The sequence below is a fragment of the Anoplopoma fimbria genome, chromosome 15 (genome assembly GCF_027596085.1).
Source record: "Anoplopoma fimbria isolate UVic2021 breed Golden Eagle Sablefish chromosome 15, Afim_UVic_2022, whole genome shotgun sequence".
Taxonomy (NCBI): Eukaryota; Metazoa; Chordata; class Actinopteri; order Perciformes; family Anoplopomatidae; genus Anoplopoma; species Anoplopoma fimbria.
In genome coordinates this window covers 3,209,726-3,232,438 of record NC_072463.1, presented here as the reverse complement: position 1 = coordinate 3,232,438, position 22,713 = coordinate 3,209,726, and the positions used below count along the sequence as shown (strand labels likewise).

General features: G+C 38.4%; 2 protein-coding genes across 2 annotated transcripts; both read right to left on the bottom strand.

The window, feature by feature from the left end:
- Positions 1–3,015: 3,015 nt before the first annotated feature.
- kcnk3b (potassium channel, subfamily K, member 3b) lies at positions 3,016–6,531 on the bottom strand. The gene is made up of 2 exons (XM_054614504.1): positions 6,249–6,531; positions 3,016–3,905 (listed from the first exon to the last, which is right to left on the bottom strand). The coding sequence occupies exons 1-2, from the start codon at positions 6,529–6,531 to the stop codon at positions 3,016–3,018; spliced, it is 1,173 nt and encodes a 390-aa protein (XP_054470479.1).
- A 1,867-nt stretch (positions 6,532–8,398) lies between these two features.
- ezra (ezrin a) lies at positions 8,399–22,471 on the bottom strand. The gene is made up of 13 exons (XM_054613234.1): positions 22,222–22,471; positions 20,465–20,548; positions 19,248–19,343; positions 17,847–18,121; positions 16,955–17,038; positions 15,198–15,344; positions 14,753–14,849; positions 14,178–14,341; positions 13,918–14,048; positions 12,781–12,941; positions 12,189–12,281; positions 10,598–10,888; positions 8,399–8,926 (listed from the first exon to the last, which is right to left on the bottom strand). The coding sequence occupies exons 1-13, from the start codon at positions 22,231–22,233 to the stop codon at positions 8,762–8,764; spliced, it is 1,800 nt and encodes a 599-aa protein (XP_054469209.1). The 5' UTR covers positions 22,234–22,471; the 3' UTR covers positions 8,399–8,761.
- Between the last annotated feature and the right edge of the window lie 242 nt (positions 22,472–22,713).

Below are 22,713 nucleotides of genomic sequence, written 5' to 3'. Positions count from 1 at the left end.
TTCAAGAGTCAGACTTCTGTGACGCCTCATCGTCCTTCAGCTCAAATTAGCAGAGTTTAGAGAAATAAAGCCAGCAGATTCACACTCCAAACCTCTAGTTTGAACTCATTATTTCAGTTATTCTATCGTTTCTGTTGCTGTTTTTGCTATCAGTCAGACAAATAAAGTGTTAGCTTTAGAAGAAGATGTTAACAATGTGGGGAAAACACTCATTTTCGTTTTCTTGCGGAGAGTTAGATGAGAAAATTGATATCACTCTTGTGTCTGTGTGTTAAGTATGGAGCTGGAGCCAGGAAGCTAGGTTAGCCTAGCTTAGCATAAAGACAGTAGGGCTCTGTGCAAAGTAAAAAACTAAATATCAAAAATTCACCAATTAAAAAATCTTCACATAAACAGAAATTGTAATTCAACACAGTCTCATGGCAGTTTGTGAAACAAATTTGAAAAAAACGCTCGGAGCAACTTTTGTTTGGGATGACGTTAAGTTACAAATCAAAAGTTAGTTTTAACCAAAACTACTTAGTAAGGCTTAGGAAAACTTCATGGTTATGTACAGTTATGTTTAGGCAACAAAACCACAACAACACCTTGGGACATGCCAGTCTTGTAGTCAAAAATGATCTTTCTTGATATTTAATACTACGTACATAGTCAAGTGTATGCGTTTAATTGAAAAAAAAACGAAAAATAGATTACATTTTGTTACTATTTCACGACCTGCCATGACACTGTGCTGGATAATTTGTGGTTTTAGTGGGAACTTTGTGCTACCACTATCATTTGACAAACACCAGTTTATTCATCCACCAAGCATTTCGGCAGCCTCGCCATAATGACAAGGTTCCGGTATGTCTCTGAGCCAGGCTGTTGCCGTTGTTGTGAACAAGAAACAAACTGCTATATTTCACTTTGATTACCAATTAAAGTTTAGTTACACATTTCGGTGAATATGCTCATGACTGTATGCTAAAAAGCTGGTTAGCTTAGCTTAGCTTTAAGACTAGAAAGGTAACTAATAAGTTACGAAGAAAGAGAAAGTCAGAGTCAGGCCTGAGGACGAACGGAGTTATGTAATTAGGAAACAAAAAAGGTAACTGTATTCTGTAACAGTTTCTATTTACATTTTAAAAGAAAGAACAATACACTACTATATATGCGGACACATTACAACACTTCACGACACAAGATTCTAATTTTAGTAAAAAAAAATGCTTTTACTGGATGGGTTGGTCTCAAGGGATATGAAAAGACAATACCCTCCCCAGCCACAGCCTGTCCACCCTGCTGCCGTCTGGCAAGAGATACAGAAGTATCAGCTGCCGTACCACCAGACTTCAAAGCAGCTTCTTCATGCTGAGACTCCTAAATTCATCCTCCTGCCTTCACTATATATAGATTTGTTTTTGTGTGTTTTTCTTATAAAGAAAAATGGGACTACATATTGCATCGTCGTTGCATTGTTACCTCTTAAATTTGCCGTTATTTTGTATTTAATGCAGAGAGGGTACACTACAATGCAAGTTATCTGGAAGCAGGATAGTTTGGACACTTTCCCCTTATTCTGTATTTGTTTTATTCTATTAGTCTTCATTTGCATATGAGATTATAAAAAATAATGTAAAGTAATCAAGTTACATTACTTTATGATACTTATATTAGGTAACAGACTACATTTTTTAGCATACAGACGTATGAGTATTGCTCTTCTCATCTGGCAGGGAAGTAAATAAGCATGGTTCCCAAAATGTTGAACTGTTACTTTAAACAAACAATAAGCAGCATGTTAATATGTGAGTAGAGTTTTACCTTTGGTCAGAGCCGGGTTAGCTGGTTTCCCTGCTACCATCTGTTATTCTAAGCCAAGCTAATCACATTCCTAGCTCCAGCTCCATACTCATGTTTTCCAAAATGTTGAGCTATTCCTTTAATAATGTCTCTGCAAAAGTGCCTGGATGATCGTTGTGTATCTACTGCACTCTGGTTCCTGAAGGACTGATAGAAACATCACAATAGACACACCATGATGCAGACTAGTACCTGCTCCAAACTGAGCCAAATGGCGATTAACTAATGTAATCAAACATCAGCTACAGGAGTGGACAAATTAACAGAAACACTAATAACTCTGCAGTGAATACCAGGTTAGTCAAGATAACAGTTTTTGTTGAGACAGTCAGAGTTGTGGATTTAGCCCAATGATCTTCCTTCAGAGATTTGTAGTGTTGTTAAACAAATCCAGTTAAGTGTGTTTCAGTCAGTGCCTACTCGTGGTCATGTAGTTTAACTTTGCTAGAGATATGTAATCGTGATTTTTTGAACTTTTTCCACTTGTGACGTTACATAACGCTGCAGCATTTGTGACTGATGCACCAGCAGTTTGGGCCGAGAGCTCTGAAAACCACAATAACAGAGGCTGCTACACGGAAAATAAATGAGTCACATCGACATATCAGTGTGTGTGTGTGTGTGTGTGTGTGTGTGTGTGTATCAGCTTTAATACAGTTCTGACAATCACGATTTGTTTGAATGAGGGTTTTAGGGCAACATGACACAACCAGAAACCAAAAAGTCGTGGTCGAAATTGGTGCAGCATCAGTCACAAATACGACGAAGGAAAACTACAACTTTAAGGAATAACTCCGCCGTCTTGTTGTGCCGTTGCTCAAATTGACTCGACCTGAACATCTTCCCAGCAGCACCTGCACTGCCGCTCTGCTGTCTCCTTAAACTTCTTCCACACTGTACCCATCATGCACTGCAACGTGTTCGGATGACTTCTTACACAACTAGATCTGGAGTCAAAACACTGCATGTCTTAAACACATATATGAGAAGGACTTTGCTGTTTACAGTACTGTATGCGTTTTGCCTTTCGAGTGTCCCTACTGTTTACTGGGATTATAGCACCACAAACATCTCAAACATCTCTATGTTGTAAGAACTGCCAAGTATCTGTTGTCCCCTCGGCAGTATGGATGCACTGTGCTGTATTTAAAAAGTACTGCTTTAAAAAGGCTAGACGGAGCTGCGTCTCTTAAACATCCTGAACGGGGAGAGGATGTGGAGGCCCGTTGTTATGGAGCTTATGCTGGAACACTGACGCGGACTGCAGACGCAGCCTGTGGATCCGGGCTCCATGTAGTGAGGACAGCTACTGTTCTGCTGCATGTAGGCATCGGAGAACGTCAGCTCCTGAGGGATCATGGAGGGTCCAGAGCCGTGAAGCTTCTCCTTGCTCCGGTACCACAGGCAGGAGCATATAGTCTGGAAATGCAGCACCTCGGTGTAGACGCCTTTTAAATCTCTAGCCCTGGTGGAGTCGTCCGCTACGGGTGTGGAAGAGGTGGAGGCTGAGATGGGAAGCAGGCGAGCAACCTCTCTGGGCTTGCCGACGGACATCAGGGCCCTCTGCTTGGCGTCCCGGCGCTCGTCCTCGGTGTTCATGGTGAGGAAGCGGAGCACCACCAGGTTCAGGAACGCCCCGATCACCGTCAGCCCCATCAGGATGTAGACGAAGCAGAAGGCCACGTAGCGGGGGTCGTTCTGCAGCGCGTCGTCCCTCTGCAGGGCCACGTAGTCCCCGAACCCGATGGTGGTGAGCGTGATGAAGCAGTAGTAGAAGGCGTGGAGGAAGCTCCATCCCTCGCAGTGGGAGAACGCCAGGGCGCCCACGCAGAGGGTGCTCAGGCAGGAGAAGAAGCCCACCGTCACCATGTTGGCCATGGAGACCTCGGTGTGGCGCATCGACAGGCACTTCTTGGCTTGGTGCAGCAGGTACCTGACGAACGTGTTGATCCGCTCGCCAAGGCTCTGGAACATGACCAGGGTGAGCGGGATCCCCAGGAGGGCGTAGAACATGCAGAACACTTTCCCTGAGTCGCTGCTGGGCGCCGCATGGCCGTAACCTGAGGGAGCAGACGTCACAGTTTTTACACCTCAGACAAAACACGTGATGCTATGTGTTGTCTGAGCAGCTTGGATGTGGCGAGGCAGTTTGACATCAAACTCTTAAGATAAAATGATTATTACATTTGATGTCATTCCACATTAAACCAACACACATTCTAACTAAATAAAATTGGGTGGTGACAAAAGCAGGCACCCTTTGCATCACCTGGCATCAGATCAGTTAATAGCTAAATTAAATTGCAATAGTCGGGTGTCAAACAGTAGAGGGCAATCACTACTAATATTTATAACTCAGTATGTAGAATTCAAACACTACTAGATACACATCGACATTGGTTTTCAGCTGGGGGCTTAAATTACTTTTAAATCCCCAAAATACTGTAAATGAAGGAATTTAGTTTTTGTCCCAACAACATTATATTCCAAGTATTTTATCTATAAATGTATTTATCCAGGAAAGCTTTATTGAGTTATAATTATGCTTGTAATCTAGGTTTCTTGGGTTTGTTGGTAAAGAAAGGCATCAATAACAACAATTACAGACAAACAACATAAATCAGATTAAACCAAGTATTTCACAAAATAAAGGGATTCCAAAATCATGAAAGTAAATTTCTAATAGATTCATGTGAAAGATTTAATCCTAGAAAAAGCATAAATGGCACCTTGAATCAACCCAAGAGGTGTCTAAAATTCAGGAGGAGGTTCTTTACCCGAAGGGTCTAAGAGCAGCGTGTGTCCTATGCTGTAGAGATTATAAAGCACCGTGAGGCAAATCTGTAATTTGTGATATTAGGCTATATAAATAAAATTAATTTTACATTTTTGATTGGGTTTGGAAAAAGTGACGCCATTTTGAGAAAATATCTGATGCTTGGCTCTGTGACTCAAATACAGCAGTGGAACAAGTACTCAGATACTTTACTTAAGTAGAAGTAGCAGTTTCACCGTGGTAGAAATGTTACAAATCCTGCATTTTAGTATTTTAACTGGGGTAAAAATATAAAGGTATGAGTATCAAAATATACTTAAAGCACCAAAAGTATTCATGATGCAAAATGGCTCATTTCAAAACAATGCATGATATATTATTGGATTATAATTACTGATGCATGAATGCGAATGAATACTTTATTGGCTTGTGAATTCCCCGCAAGGGATCAATACAGTCCTATCTTAACCTATACTCATAAATCAAGATTCATTTGCTGATTATATTTTGTATTATTAATCCCAATCTACCTAAATAACTAGAGTACAATATGCCACTGAATGGTAGTGGAGTAGAAGTTTAAAGTAGCAGATAATGAAAATAGTTGACTCAAGTAAAGTACAAGTACCACAAAATGATGTGTCTGATCTCCCAGATATGATATGATTCTGAATACTTTATTGGCTTTATTATTATATTCCTTTATTGATCCCCATGGGGGAAATTCAAGTGTTGCAACAGCTCAACTACACAGACACAGACAATAAATACACATACTATACAACTACACAGACAATAAATACACATACTATACAACTACACAGACAATAAATACACATACTATACAACTACACAGACAATAAATACACATACTATACAACTACACAGACAATAAATACACATACTATACAACTACACAGACAATAAATACACATACTATACAACTACACAGACACAGACAATAAATACACATACTATACAACTACACAGACAATAAATACACATACTATACAACAAAATAAAGATAGAGGCTTGTGAATTTCCCCCAAGGGATCAATACAGTCCTATCTTAACCTATACTCATAAATCATGATTCATTTGCTGATTATATTTTGTATTATTAATCCCAATCTACCTAAATAACAATAAATAACTATACTCATAAATCATGATTCATTTGCTGATTATATTTTGTATTATTAATCCCAATCTACCTAAATAAGTACAATACAGTACAATATGCCACTGAATGGTAGTGGAGTAGAAGTTTAAAGTAGCAGATAATGAAAATAGTTGAAGTACAAGTACCACAAAATGAGGTGTCTGATCTCCCAGATATGATATGATTCTGAATACTTTATTGGCAAGGGATCAATAAAGTCCTATCTTAACCTATACTCATAAATCATGATTAATTTGCTGATTATATTTTGTATTATTAATCCCAATCTACCTAAATAACTAGAGTACAACATGCCACTGAATGGTAGTGGAGTAGAAATATAAAGTAGGACCTCAAAATTGCGCACAAGTGCAGTACTGCGACGCACCAACTAAGACACAAGAATGGATATACTTCCATATCCTTAAATCCTCTTTACAGTCCTGCACTGCTCAACAGGCTCACCTATGGTCGTGATCACAGTGATGGCGAAGTAGAAGGACCCTGCGAACTTCCACTGGACTCCGGCTTTGTGCGGCTTGAGCTGCAGGACGACAGACTCCAGCTCCTCGAAGTTCTCTTTGGTCAGGTTGTACTTGCGCATGAGTTCGTGTTTCCTGGCATCCAGCCTCCTCTTGTGGCTCCTCTCCTGCTTGGACTCCAGGGTCTCGAACACAGCAGCTCCCACCACCAGGTAGGTGAGGATGCTGACGATGAGGGCGAGGGTCCTTGCGTTCTGTCTCTTCATGGTAGTCCAAAGAGGTGCATGGAGGAGAGAGGTGGAGGTGGTGGATGGAGGTGAGGTGAGGTGAGGTGTTTGGGGTGGGGAAGGGGAGGGGAGCTGAGACTCTCCTGCGACCTGCTCCTGACTGGGTGTAGAGGATGGAGGATGGAGGGTGGAGGGTGGAGAGAGGGGATCTTTGGAGATGGAGCTGTTCTCTCAGCACCACCCCCACATCACAGTTGGGCTGCTACTGTATTTGGACTATTTGTCACCGACTTATATTTAGATTCTTGCAGGAAAGAAAGAAACACACAGGGGCAATCCCACACTGTCAGGAGAGGTAGTGGCTCTAATGCACCTTGAAACACACACACACACACACACACACACACACACACACACACACACACACACACACACACACACACACACACACACACACACACACCTTTCTTACCTGAGGCCAATATAAGTGACTCCTCAGCATAGCCTCGAACAATGAGCCCCCAATGTCAATAAATAAGACCTAGTGTGTGTGTGTGTGTGTGTGTGTGTGTGTGTGTGTGTGTGTGTGTGTGTGTGTGTGTGTGTGTGTGTGTGAAATCACGTGTTCATTCACATATAATATTTGCCCAGTGGCTATTTAAACAAAGTGGCTCTACTGGCTTCACAAGTTGTCTGGCAACCCCTAATGATAACCATTGTTTTTTTCCTAAGTAAATATTTAAAAAAGCCACATCCTTTTCGGTTTTTTTCATGGTGAGCAGGATTCTTCAGCTCAAACACACACACAGGACTTTAGACACACATAGGAAATGAAAGAGTGTGATTATTTAGAAAGGAAAATAGGGACAATTAATAGTTTTATTATGTTATGACATAGAAGAGGATAATGTTTATGAGATATCATACATACAGTTTAGTATCAGAGAGTTAATTATTTTCCTGTTGGAAAATAAAACTGTTTTAAAGGATAATCCGCTTTAAATTGTAGCTGTAATGAGCATTTTATTTTGAAAAACAAAACAAAAACAACCCAGATGATGTCATAATGATGTCATCAGGGTTATCTTGGTTTGAGACTACACATTTATTTAAAAATGAAAGTCTGTGCTACAAAGGGGGGATTGCTGAGTTTGACAGTTATTGAGTTGCATTATGGGAAATGTAGGAGCCAGTGTTTATTTGGATCTTGACTCCTACTAGAGGCTGCAAATCGGGATATCTCTTGAGCTCTGGCGGCTTCAGTGCTTTTTTTAATTAAATCTGATTATCAGGATTTTACCAGGACTAATGACATTACATAAACAGGAAGTTATGAATTCATTATGGGAACACTCAAAGCAGAAGGTTGTTTAAATAACGTAATAACACCGGGATCCGGAATATTTGGGATTAGATCTTCCTGTTTGGCAGAAAGTGTTTCCGTGTATCTCTGATGTAAAAATCATAAAACCATGTGAGTGTTAAGATAAGTGTATTAAATCTAGTTAAATAAGTTGCTTTTCTATTTGGACACCAATGAAAACAGGTGCACGCAGAGCTGAAACTATTAACGGATAGGGTGACCAAAAGAAAGAAGAATCAGCAAAACATTTTGATAATCAATAAAGAAAATGTAAAGTAATTTGTGAGGATTTGCTGTTTGTCTCTCATTTATGTTTTTTACAAATTTAATATGTTTGGGTTTTGGACTGTTGGTTGGACAAAACAAGCATCATAAATATATATAGACGGAATAATCAAAAATATAATCAATACAAGAATCATTAAGTGGAATAATTGTCTGTTGCAGTTTTACAAGTCACTGATTGCAATATGGGACATTCATTGATTAAAATCTGAATTTAACTTCTTCAGTTTGGTGTTAAAACAAAACGCCAAAGCCAAATTGTGATATCGTTTTTGATTGTTTAATATTTGTAATTTTGTTCATACAGTTTATCAGGAGCACACCAGCTCTCTGATATGTTTTAATGTTTTCAATGGGACTGAAACAGCACACTGGAGATGTTTGAGTGCTACAAAGAAAAACAAAACAAAAACAGTGCTTTTCAAGCGAAAGTTAAAACCGATATAATAAAACTCATGGAGGTACTCTTACGCAGATCAGCTTCACGCTTCTCTTGGTCTTTAAAAATCAGGTGTGGGCTGCAATTACATCACACTTAAGTTTAAAGACAGCATTGCTGAACCGGGGGGGCCTTCATGAGGTATTTGGTTGACATCTTCCGGTCTCTTGAGGTTTTTTTTTCTACAAGGACTCGAACTCATCGATCCTCTGCTTGGTGTTGCCCATACGGATCTGACGCAGGGTCTTGTACTTGTCGCGGCCGACCCGGACGTTCTCGGCGTGGAGGAGGTCGTTCGGGGTCTTCTTGTTGTCGTCTCGGGCTTCTGCCAGCTCTGAGCTCAGGGCCTGTGGACGGAGGACATTTCACTCATTAAACCATAGAGTTCTACACTGTACCCACTTTACAAGACAACATCTAAATGTAATATATTCTCACACATTTGATCCAAAGACTTCTCGTGTTCTTTCATTAACTTTATCTTCTTTTCTATCAGTTACTGATTTGTCAGAATGACTTGCTCAGTTTTCCAGAGGAGAAAGCTTCCTTTTGTAATTCTTTACTTGATACTCGACTCATGTGAGGTTTAAAGGTTGAAACCTGTCAAGTTGCTGCAGGACTTCCTGCTCGACTGACAGTCTCTTTGTGCGGTTGTTGGCTACGGTGCAAAAAATGTTTCCTCTGTTCTCAGATTTTCACTGAAAACATTTTGAAGCTACAAGCTCAAAGATCTCTGTTTATCACTGTCTTCCAAAGACACAACAGTCCATTCACAAAAACATTCATTTAACCTCACAGAACACAGGAGTATAAATACGACACTGCTTCAAAAAACCTGAACCCACCCTTTTGATTATTTTCAAACTTAGCACAGCTTTCGTTGACTCAACTGTTAGCATTCACATTGACTGAATGTGCTCTTTCATTTGAAATAATGGGAAAAGAGGGCAGATGGATCCTTTAACAGACATTTGTTTAAATTAAAACTTTGGTTATTGCTAAAACTACTCCTCCATCAGCTATTGTTGTCCTCAAAAGTCCCAGACTGAATATGTGAGAATGAGCTTCCTCCTGTAACTCTATACTTTTTGTTCAACTGTAGGACACATATTAGGTTTAACGGCTGCAATACTTCCTACTCGACTGACAATCGGTCTTTGATGAACGCTGAGGACAGATGGAGGCTTTGACTTTCTGTTGACAGTCAGACATTAGATAACTGTAAACATTTTGAACCACTGAACAGCTGTTTTTTCTGTAGATTTCTCTATATTTAGCCACATCTTTGCAGGAATATGACAAATTCAACATGAAGATTTAAAAGTGAACCTATGAAAGAACAAGAATAGTTACATATCGTTTCTTCTTCAATTAAAGAAATGTGAGGGTGCTGTAATTTTTTCATAAAATGTTAGTAAACTGGTTTACATATTTGTTATTATTATTTGTGAACAAATTAAATTGAATTAAACTTAATTAAAAGATTTAAATGTGTTATTTTGAGCTACACAATATGGTTTTTCCAGAAGAATTAAACGTTCAGTCAAAGGATGTGATATTTGAAAATAATTTAGTATGTAAGCTTTTTGGGGCATTATCTTTTGTAATAATATTGCCAAAAAATATATAAAATTGCAGTTTTAAGTAAAAAAAAATATTTTATATCTAAAGAGTACTTCATTATGTTGTTTCTTTTGTTACACTGTCTGGATCTCCATCCAAAGATAATATGTAAATACATTTTCTTTTTTGGGGGGGTGGATTGTGTCAATTTATTTTCTTATTTTTTGATCAACATGTACTTTAAAATTTCACAAATAAAAATCAAATCTAATGTAAAATGAGTTCTACTGTATATTCAAATGGAACAAGTATATATAACTAGGTAATTGAACTGTGGTTGATCAGTTTAAACCCTTTTTTTTATTTATTCAAAAGTAATAGGCTTTTATGCAAACTGTTATGCTGCTGGAAGTATCTTGTTGTAGGTGGGTTGTGTCCTGGGACCCTGAACTCACCAAGAGCTGTTTTTGCAGGCGCTTGTTCTTCTCGGCCTCGGTCAGCCGCTCCTCCTCCTCGCGGTGGTCGTTGATGTCCTGCTGCTGCAGCTCGGCGCTGCAGGTGCTTTGCTCTTCGCTGTGCTCGTGGTCGCTCTCGCTGTCCGAGGAGGAGGAGGAGGAGGAGGATGAGGAAGCAGGAGCCTCATCAGGGGCTTGAACAGGAGCTTGGACGGGAGCCGAGTAATTAGAACTCATCACATTGTGCAGCTCCTCCTTCGTCTTTATCAGATTCTCCTCCACCTCCACCGCCTGGGATGAAGAGGAGAGGTTTAGTTTAGTTTAGTTTAGTTTAGTTTAGTTTAGTTTAGTTTAGTTTAGTTGACAAGGACAGAACAAAACACTGTTAATAAACCAGAGTTAGCCTAAAAAGAACATTGGACAAATAAAGATAGATACATTAAAAAGGCACCCAAAAAGAAGAATTGTTTTTGATGGACATCAGCGTCTTTCACTGTGTTGTAGCACAACATCTGCTCTAAATTACAGACTGTTAAGTAAAGGCATCTGTTAACTATCAGTATGTCTGTTCATGGACAAATTAAACTAGAAGGCTGGACTCTGATCTCAGGTCTTAACTTCTCTCTTGAAAAACTGGTTTATGACGACTTGACTTAATCTTTTCCACTTATGGATGTTGGTTTTCTTTGTATATTTAAGGATTCTAAGCTTCATTTGGCGCAAACACAAGTAATCTGTGTGGTGAAATGCAACACGTTGTGCTAAAGGACTACTGTGACAAATAAGGTTTGGAAAAAAGAAATGTAAGGTGTAAGATTTGATATAAAGCTAAGGGAAATATATCGCAATATGTCATAAGTTCACATATGAAACGTGCAGGGCAGTGCAAGGGAATGTTATATGGTTCATTCATATGCAAATATATTTTTCTTAGAAATCTAATCAAAGCTATTTAAGGGTATTTCCCTTTAGAAAACTGTGAGCGTATCTGGCCTCCCACCTTTATTTATGGGTTGGTCAGTATTAATGTATTCAGAGAGAAGTATACAAACATTCAATAACAGGTTTATAACACACTATAATGTATTGTATACAACTATAAGGGCATTAATATGTTTTTTGTAATGTTCATTATAAATGAGCAATTCTAACTTCTCTTGTGAAGACATATCTTGTTATATATTGTTTCATTTAATGCCACTGTGTTTTACTAGATTGTCATTTGTTATCTTTTCATACATCAGCATCGATTAACAGTTATTAACAGTTATATCTGTGTACAAAAACATAGTATTTTCGATATGCTGCTCATGAATGCTAAATGGGGGGACTTGTTGCCCAGTTTGCTCCAGTCTTAAATACAGCCCAGATAGCTGGTGAACCAAATATAAATAAATCTTTTTTTTTTGTACTAACATAAGCGATAAAACACACAAGATAAAGAAAAGAACCTGAGATCGTACAGGTGACATTCCAAAAAAAGGGCTTGTAACCACTGGAAAAAACAACAAACTGAAAAGTGGACGATCAGGAAATAGCGTGTTCTGTCTGGTATACAGGTGCGTCCTTTGATGACATGTTGGAATCTCACCTTGCTGTGCCATGACTCAGCTTCTTCCTCCTTGACTCTCTGGATCTCCTCCAGCAGAGTGATCTTGGCGCTGTACTCTGCCAGATCTGCGGCCTGAAGGAGGAAGCACAAACCGAAAAGCGTCTTTAAAAAAAGCCTGAGAATAGACATCTGATTCCCTCGGCAACCTCGACTATCTGAACACGGTGTCGTTTTATGAATGGATGAATTAAAAAACAACAACCTATAATTAAATAAATGTAGTACTTATCATTCAAGTGCATTTACCTGTAAAGCAATACTGACTTGACAAATGGAAACTTCACATTTAACTGCCTTTAAGCTCAGAAAAAGCCTTTTTTTGCTCACTGACATAATTCATTTTTGATATATTGCGCGAGAAAGCTTCTTAAAGAATTTTCTCATGCTGCAAGAGAAACCAAATCCCAGAAAAATCCCCCAAACTAAAATAAAGCATTAGTTCAAACTGCAATCACAACAGCTAATACGTGTTTACCCTGAATGTCGGAGCTTTGTGTGTGTAATGAGTGTTTTTCGATCACGACTTTTTCTCACGTGAGGGATTTGAGTGCTTCTTGCGCCGTGTACTCACCAGCTGCTCCTGGCTCTTTATCTGGTCCTCAGCTTGCCTAGCCAGCTCCTCCTTGGCTATTATGGCCTCCATCCTCTCAGCCTCCAGCCGGGCCGCCTCCTGCTCCACCCTCCTCCTCTCCTCCTCCAGCCTCACGGCCCTCTCCAGCTGCTCCTGAAGATCTATAGGACAAAGTCAGGGGAATTATTCTACAGGGTGAACTCAGATTTTTTTTCTTTGCTGCATTCTGGTATAATTATAAATCATTTATTTACTTGTTTGGCTAATACACCCTAAATATGCATTATTTTGAACGTAGGTGATGTCATTTCTGATGTATGTGATGATGAATATGTGTTTATAAGTGTTTGTAAATAACATAACATGTTTGATATTTAGAAGTATGGCTTTTGTATTACTGTTTTCAGTACTTTACTGCATTGTTAATTCTTTGTGGATGTTATATCATCCAGTTTTTTTTGGGATGAACCACACATGCCATCATAAATCATGTTTGCCTCTTGGTGTACATGATGTATAAATATCGGTATGGTTTCCATTTTTCACATTCTGACCTGACAAAGATCCAAGTAGGATCAAAACTTATTCGGTTATAAATCTTTGTGAAATGGAGTAGAGTGCAGACGTTCCCTTTTTTAAAATGATTTTTTTGACAGGCTTTCATCTGCTTGATCACCCAGGTTGGGAACTACTGATTAAAAATATATTATCAAAAGTGTTTCACAAATTCGACCAAGCCTGAGACTTGTTTATTCTTTGCATGTTGAAACCATTTTCTAGAGCAGGAAGCTGCATTCTCATTTGTTTTATGAAAATACTCAGATATTTCTTACCCAGAAATCAGCTGCAATCATTTCTTAAAAAACAAAAAAAACAAACAAAAAAAAAGAACGGCCCTGTATTTGTAAGCAAATACAAACATATTCACTTCACTGTTAACCTTTTTTAAATTTAAAGGATGTATTTCAAGCAAATAAACAGTAGAGGGCGATACAGCCATGCTAAGTTTTTAAGTTTGAAACGTATAAGACAACACAACATAAATTATGCCGTTGATTTACTTGTTGTCTTCTCTTCTGTAGCGTAATATGACCAGTATGATCTGTAATGAGTCAGAGTCGAGCTCCTCCGTCTCACCTCTCTCTGCTCTCTTGGTTGTCTCTTCAAACTCGTGGAGCTTCGTCATCAGATCTTGCTTCTCTCTCTCCATCTGCTCCTTCTCTTTCTCCATGGCCTCCCTCTTCTTCTTCTCACTCTCCAGCTGATCCCTGCAAAACACAAGAACAAAATACTGATCATACATATTAATCCCAGCCTAAAGATTCAAATCCTAGTGCTGAGAGACCATGACACTAACAAGTGTGATTTTTCTTAAACTTTTAACCCTTTCCTCTTACCTCTCCATCTTTTTGTGCAGCCTCTCCTCTTTGGCCTGAGCCTTCATCTGCTGAACCTCGATGGTGTCGGTCTTGCGGCGGCGCATGTACAGCTCATGGTTGCCCATGCACAGCTGCAGGATGCGCTTGTTGACTCGCAGTCGTGGAGCGTAGAATATAAAATCCTTGAGAAATGAACAGAGTGTCAGGGTTCGTCTGTATATGTTTATTTTTTCGAACCTCGAACCAAAAATTTGAATATTCAACTTATTTTACAAATAAACCTTATCAATGTTTATGTTTAATTTCCTTTATATGAATGATCTAATTATGAAAGAAAATGGTAAAAAGCTATACGTGTGCCAGAGTCTATTTTCTTTGCACGGATCCCTAAAAAAAGTACTTAACTTAACTAAATATTGTTGCATATGGGCATTTTTCAATAAGATTTGTACAACTTTAATCCCCTTCTTTTTCCTGTAAATGTGCGCCACATTAATGCTGCTTCATGGCGCAAATCTGCATCTAACTTATCTTTACACATTTACATACACTTGATATGTTACTGAGGATTGTGAGACTCTTTAAATACTTACAGGAGCTTTCTTATCTATGGGCTTGATGATGAATTTCTTATCGTTGAACGAAATGTTTCTAATTTCACTCCAGGGGAATCCAATCTTTGGAGAAAGCCTGGAGGATGTAGACAAATCAGACAAAGTCAACAAGATGTTTAAAAAGTTAGTTCGCTCTTATAGAATATTCACAAGCAGAAAACTCTTTTTTCACGTAAAATACTGACAACAGTGTTCGTGTTGTAGTAGAATAAAGAGAACTCGGTCAATGGCCAAATGGTCAAAAATGTGTTATTTAAAACTTGACCGACTGGAAAGTGAAGGTAGCAGAGGTCGATGACTGCTCGTGTGTCGCCCTCCCGTCTATAACTGTATGTCATCAAATCAATAAACACTACACTTATGATGTCAGCAGATACGTTGATAACTAAGTATCTGTAATCAAGTCCCTGATTCTTCGACTTACTTGTCGTCCTTCCCATAGATGTTCAGTCCCAGAGCGTCGACTCCGAGCCACAGGTCTGATCCCTTCTTGTTCTTGATCTCAAAGAAGTTGACGCCGTACATCTCCAGGTCCTGAGCGATCTTCAGGTACTCAATAATGGCCTCCTCCCTGTTCAGGTTAAACAGACAGATGACAACACGGAAGAATACACACAGATTTCATCAGTTTATGATATGATTTTCTTCTTAATTAAAGCATTTATCTTTCATAAAAAATAGGTGAGATAGAACAGTTGATTCTTTTGAGTTTCATAGATTACACACTTGGTTGACTTCCATTTCCAGTTTTATTTATATCTGGTTCAAAGTTGGTAAAATACACAAACTTGTTTAAAGATATATTATTGAATCTGTCATCTTTTGTATCATGAAAAATGACAGTTACGACGCATGTATTTTATATAGTTATTTAGTCAGGTAGCTAATACTAAATACATCCGGGAAATGTTTTGTTCTTTGCACGCCAGTCTTTGAATTTTTGTTGTTAAATATTAATTACCCTTGGATATTTGCAAATGTCTAAAGCTAAACCTAAACAGATTCATCAAGGGATTCAAATTCATTTATTGGTTTAATATTAAAACCAATGTTTGTGTAATGATTTAATACACCAAATATTAACAGGTTATTGGTAAATGTATTACTACGTCAACCTGCACATAACCTTCATCCTTCATCCAGCAGACTGCAGATAAAAATACAGACTTACAGTAGTTATTTCTGTTGCAATAAATGAATGTGTTTTGTATTTGTATTCTATAAAATCTTACCTCGATTCTGAGCAAAAAGGTGGATGTGAATGTAATATAAAGATAAACTTTACTTTTTTCTACCTGAGCAGAAAGTTCATTTACTCTCCCTGTGTGTGTAATCAGAGTTTTCCAGAGCTTTGTGACATGAATCAGCCATCGCCATGTTGAGACCAGCGTGGATGAATTTTGCACCTTTGTTGCAAGATGATTTAACTTTCGTGCAACAGCGGCAATTACAAGATAATGACACATTGTATTTAGTGTTTGCTTTTGTTATTATTTGTAAGATTATCTATATCAAATAAATGTTTACCGTGGTGCAATATTCACACAAGTAGAGGAGAGTCATAAACTATAGGTCATAACAGACAAAGTGAGGCTGTTTTATTCCATACAACAAGAAACAGACAAAGAAAACTTAACCGACGGAAAGCCATACGGATCTAGAGATTAAAGGCTACTTAATGAGGACCAAGATTTTACTGCTTATTGTAAAGATCTATCTGTTTTTGTAAACATCGCCATTATTTGTGTTTACTATGTTAATCCAGCTTTGATGAATATTGTGGGCTCTACTGGTATTTAATATGTTTACAATCTCTGTAGGCAACAAAAACATGTCCAAGTGGAAGATTCCTATTGGCGTAATACTTGGCCACTTGATCCATGAGATCAGTTTGACTCCCTGATGAAGGTCTAACATGACCATGAAAAAAAATACATTGTTTTAAAGAGAGTGCCATGGTTTTCTAGGTATTTTTTATATATCCTAATCCAAAGAGCATCCCAAACAAACCTCATTTTCTGAGGCTATTTTATCACCTATGTAGTCAACTTTTAATTTGCAAGAAGACTGTGTTATTTCTTCTTTGAAAAGTAACATGGTCTTGCTTTAAAATGAAGATAAATACTAGATGTCTAATACGAGAGAAGATACGAGATGAACATCAGAGTAATTATCACTTACTTCAGCATCGATCTGTGCTCCTCGTGCCAAATCTGGATCCTCTCCTCCCACTGCTCCTTGGACAGCTTGTGTTGTTCCAGCACTCTGAGGGGAGAGACCAGTTATCAGGAACCCACTGGAGAACATGTTAACAGTCTGTGTACACCTGCAGGGCTAAATCAAACACATGCTGCATTGTCGTGTCTTGTTATATCTCTAGTTGGCGTTTGGGAGTATGTACTAGTGCACAGGTTCATATTTGAGACACGGTGGGAGCTATTCAGGTGGATGATTTCCAGGTTTGATTTATTTTCTTATTTATGGAAATGAACTTTCCTTGGGTCCGGTCTTCAGTAAATGGTAAAGTTCATCTTCTTTGTTGGTTAATACCTTTCTATTTCACATTCTATGCCCACCGAAATCAAAGCAAAGCACACATTTAGACGCTTAAAACAAGTTGATTCTCAGACATAAAACAGTCCTTTCATACTTTGATGCTTCATTAACTAATTTCACATATAGTTACTGTCTGGAGAGCTCATACAGAACATTCCACAGGGTTTCCACCATCCATCACAGCCATAAACATGTCTTGTTTGCAGTTAAGTATATGAGTAACCCTTTATAACAGAAGACTTAATTGCATCTGCCTCACCTGTTGTTTAATACTTGGCCTATTTCCAAAACAGCGGCATATCGGTCTTTTTACACCTCTGAACAGCTTTATTACTTTCTTATATATATATATAATATATAATTAATCAATACATTTATTACCAATTCCACATAAAGTGTTTAAGCTTAAAGCTTTTCACTGTTTTTGGCTATGTGATTAACACTTTCCGGGATTGAAAAGTTTTATTTGACAGGTGATCTCAGTCAGAAAAGTAAATACCAGAGATCACACGCTCACCTCTTGGGCAGCAGGCGCTCGGAGGACAGGTAACCTGGCTTAAGCGCCGACTTCTCCTGCTCTCCGTACTTGGCCTGGACGGCGTAAGAGGCCAGCAGCACAGCGGACTCTGGAGGGCAGTAGATCTCCTCCCCCAGAATGTCCTCCTTCACCTGCAAGAAGAAAAGCCTGCGGGTGACGTCCTGGATCAGCTCTTCGCTCACGTCCTCCGGGTAAAACTTGGTCTTCAGCTTGAACAGCAGCGGAGTTTCCTTCCTCACATCCTGGACCATCACCTGAGCAGAGCAGAGAAGAGCAGATGTCATGAAAGAGTACGGCAAGGTATGGAAATAAAGTAAAAAGTGACGTGGGAAAAATGAGTGCTGAATTTGATCATATAGAGTAGAATACAGTACAATGGAGCGTAACAGGATACAGTAGAACAGAAGCAGCATAGAGTAGAATACTGTTTAATATGAAAGTTTTGACAGAACAGAGTGAGACAAAGTTTGTTAACTTATACTAATTGCCAGTGCATTAAGATAGAAAGAATATCTTAGGAGTAAAAAAAGGTAGTTTTCCGAATATTTGCAGGATTTGCCTGGATGACTTTGAAAGATTGCAGAGTAGCTAAAGTAAATATGTAATCCCACATATTTGTGTTTATGGGGGAAAAGGAGCACACAAAATAGGAGTATACATTTTCATAATAGCCAATACACTCCCAACCAGAACAAGAGGATTGTATAAGACACACATCCCACCAAGTAAGTTGTAACACCTGAACATCACATGAGAGTTTGTAAGTAAGCCAGCAGTGAGGTTTTAATAGATAGCTGAAAGTCATAAAATGGCTGTGGTAGAGATACAAAAGCTAACTTACCCTTGAAACTACTTTAAAAGAAAGGGAAAAATGAACCAAACCTAAACATGATTCCACGATCAATGTGTCTTGTATAAAAATAAATTGTTACAATATATTAATGGTATTTAAGTAATAGTATAAAATAATTTCCCATTTAAAATCCATTCAAATGAACACATTTGGTGTTGATGACGGGTAAAACCACCTGTTAGTGGTGTCGGGTGCAGATGAAAAAAGGCTGGGAACTAATGCAGTAGAATACTTAAAAAAAAAAAAAAAAGAGTAGAGTAGAGTAAATGTAAAATAGAGTTTAGTTAAAATGATAGAGTAAGATTCAGTTCATTCCTTGATATTATATCTGAATATTCAAGGATAGAATAAAGTACAGTGGAGTAGCAGATAAGATAATGGTAAAGAATATATTAGAGTACAATATAGTAAAGTAGATTATGTTAATTAGAGGAGTAGCAGAGAAGCAGCAGGTTAACAGAACAGGATGATGACCAAGAACAAAACAATGTCTCGGTTCTTATCACTCACTGAAATCACTGATTTACCTTCTTTTCAGAGTTCAGCCAGGTGATGAATCCTTTGGAGTCGACAAACTGAAGCCCAAAGTACCAGATCTCACGCAGTCCGATGGTCCTGGCAACCTTGAACACACAAAGAGAGAGAGATGGAGACATGAAAAAACAGTAGCTAAGGTGTTGAATATACGTTAAAGCCTCAGGGATCCTTTTATCAAGGATCAGCCAATCACGTACAAAGGTTTAGGTAATTAAACAGAAAGCTCCGGGGAAAACTGTCATACTGTTGGGTGGTGATGTCACCTCTCAAGGCCTGATAGTGCATTTTTTCTAAAAGTGTGTTGAAGGATTTCATTCAAGACAGACTGCTTAAATAATCTGTTTTAATAACATATTTGGAGTATTGCAGTTTTAACTTGACAACAGAAGTTTGAAATTAACTTCTGGTACGATATTATTCTTCAAAAAATAAAATGCATTGGATTCAAATAGTTTTACCTATGATATATATATATATATATATATATTTTTTTTTTTTTTTTTTTACCATTAGGATACAGTCAAATAAAGTATTTTCAATAAAGAAATAAAATAATGGGAGTGGCTGGTAGTGCTACCTCCTATCTGATAAAAAAATATGCCCTCTGATTGCAATTTGATAAGATACCACAAGTGGAGGTGAGTAACTGAGTACATTTACTCAGGTACTGTATATACATACAAGTATGAGGTACTTTTAAGAGGGAAATATTGTGCTTTTTTACTGCACTGCATCTGCCTGACTGCTGTAGTTACTTTGCAGATGAAGAATTTACATTTTAAACATATGATCAGCCTATAAAAGGCACATTGTATTGGATTAAACTGCCCAATGGTATTAAGCTACTTCCATATTAATTCAGCAGTAACAACAATCCAATATTATTATAACAGTATTATAGGGGCCTTCTGTCTGCATAACAAATACTTTTATTTGTTATATTTTGAGTATATTTTGCTGATAATACTTCAAGTAAAAGTCCTGCTTTCAAAATCTTACTTACACTGTAGTTCATTATTTTTCTTTCTCAACAACAGCATCAAGTCGGGTCTACTGTCTGACTTACTACGATTAAATACTTTCCCAAAAATGTTTATGGTTCAACAAGAACAGACATTCTGGTGCAGCTAAACTTTGTGTTCCCAACTAAGACAACCATGATGCTATGAATCAGTCTCCTGGTGTTTTCATTCAGAAACATACAGACCTGGTCAAAGAGCTGCTTCCCTGTGGTGTTGGGGTGGAAGGAAAACTCCAGCTCTGCGTCCATGGTGGTGACGCGCACGTTGACCTGCAGCAACAAAAAAGACAACTGAGTCACATGACGACTGGGATTTTCTGTTTGGACTCACATAACTCTTTTCATCCCCATCCATTTCAAGCAATAAGCTGATTAAAATCGATCAATCCTGCATTTCCCATACATTTTCATCATGCCCAATTCAGCAGAAATATTGCTTGTTATATAGGGCACATTTGACATTATGAAACAACTTTTTTCATGGTAAAAAAAACTTAAATAATTGAGTGAGTTGTGTGGAGCTGTGGAAGGATTGTTCATAAACCATAATTGCTCACTATCTCATTAGACTTTGGACTACCCTTGTGAAGTGCCACAAGGTTGAACATACGCAGATTAAAATATCAAAATACTCCCTGTTTGCCAAGTTGCCTTTAGACTTTACCATTGTTAGTAAGATCTAAGTCTTTTATAAGAACAGAAATTTAACCGGCACAAAAATCTGACATTTAAATGTTTCTAGAATTAATTTCCAAAAAGAATATAAAAAAAAAAAAAAAAAGGATTATTCTCAATATTTTCCACAAAAGCCCAACAAACTTGGGATAATTACATGACCCTTGCCTGCAGGCCATATTGAGTTTGTAGCAGTTACACAATCCTTTTATGAAGTTATATTAGAGCACACCCCAGGTGTCATAAAGATAAACCCACTGAAACTTAGGTAAGAAAAACTGGAGCATCCATTTATGAAACCTCCACCATGTTTCTCAACTGTTTCCATTTTCCACGATCACCTGCCTTAGATAACTTCCACATTGAGATCCAAACTTTTAAGGGTTTAATAATTAGTTTATACATAGTTTGGTCTCTACAAGACTTTTACTTTACTGGTTATCTGTTCAAATGTAGTTCAACCCTTGAGTCAAGTCTTTTCAAGAACAACATAAGCAATACCTGCCACCGTGACTCATGGTGTTTGAACTCAAGTTAGTTTAACGTCAGTCAAACGGAGGCAGACGTCAGCATGACCTCTTAAGAGAGGCTTTCTCCTTGGAGAGTCAATAGAAGCAGAGCTGCAGTCGTAATGCACACGCCGGCCTTTCTTATCAGTTTTCCTACAGACTGATGCTGAATACTTAAGTAAATCTAACTGTGAGAATTTAGGACTCACAGCAAATACATTCATAAGGGTTTCTTTTGCTTTGGATGAAAAATTGATTATGTATGACTGTCTTACAAAAATCAAGGGAGGGAGAAGAGAGCAGTTAAACCACACAGCTATGAGTTGTTGGTGAAAATCACTCTTGACATTTACAAAATCATTCTGGTGGTTCTGCACGACCAATCAGACAGAATTCAGCACCGTTTTAGCCATGAAGTAGCATTCCAGTAGCATTGTTTCTGCCAGGAATGTGTGCAGCATGGGTCAAACTCTACATTTGGTTAATGAGTAAATGCCAAGATGAAAAGGTGCCTCTTGGAAATAACTCACAAGCTTGAACATAGAAAGAAATCTGTGATTAAAACTGTGAAAAAAGAAACATGGTTGACCATTACATTTGTTTGATGCTCAAAGGTGTTTCTCCTTCAGTATTTAGACATAAGCATTTCAACAGATGAATCTATAAAAACACCACCCCCCCTTTCAAACTAAATCCAGGAAGAGACATTTCAGTGACGCATTTAAATATATATTTTTAACAAAATCATAAGAGTCTTACTGTTTTCGGCATCTTGACTCTGGTTGGTGGACGAGCTACAGCAGAAGAAAGTGATTCCCAGGCTGACCGAGGCTGCAGTGGTCGACTCCCAGCAGAACCTCCACCTGATAAAGAACACAGCTCCGCTCTCACCGGCAGACTCAAGGGCAGGGCTTGTGTCCTTTGAACTCGGCTGTAGATCACTCACAGTGACGTGGGAGGTTCAACTTGGCTACTATCACACAAACTGAGAGACTTACCTCCAGTGTGACCATCCGACAGGGCAAGACGCACAGCTCCACCTAAAGACAATCACCTGTCTCAGCACCGGAACTGGTGACCTTTGATCAGAGCATACAAGGCTATATAGGCCCAGGCGTACTATTTATGTTGCCTGTTTGGAGTCGACATGAGTGAGTCATGAGCTGCCATAAAGAGAGATCACATTAAGATAACATCTCAACTAGCAGTTGGGGGTAAAACTCAAGTGAAACAAACTCTTAAAAAGTTTCA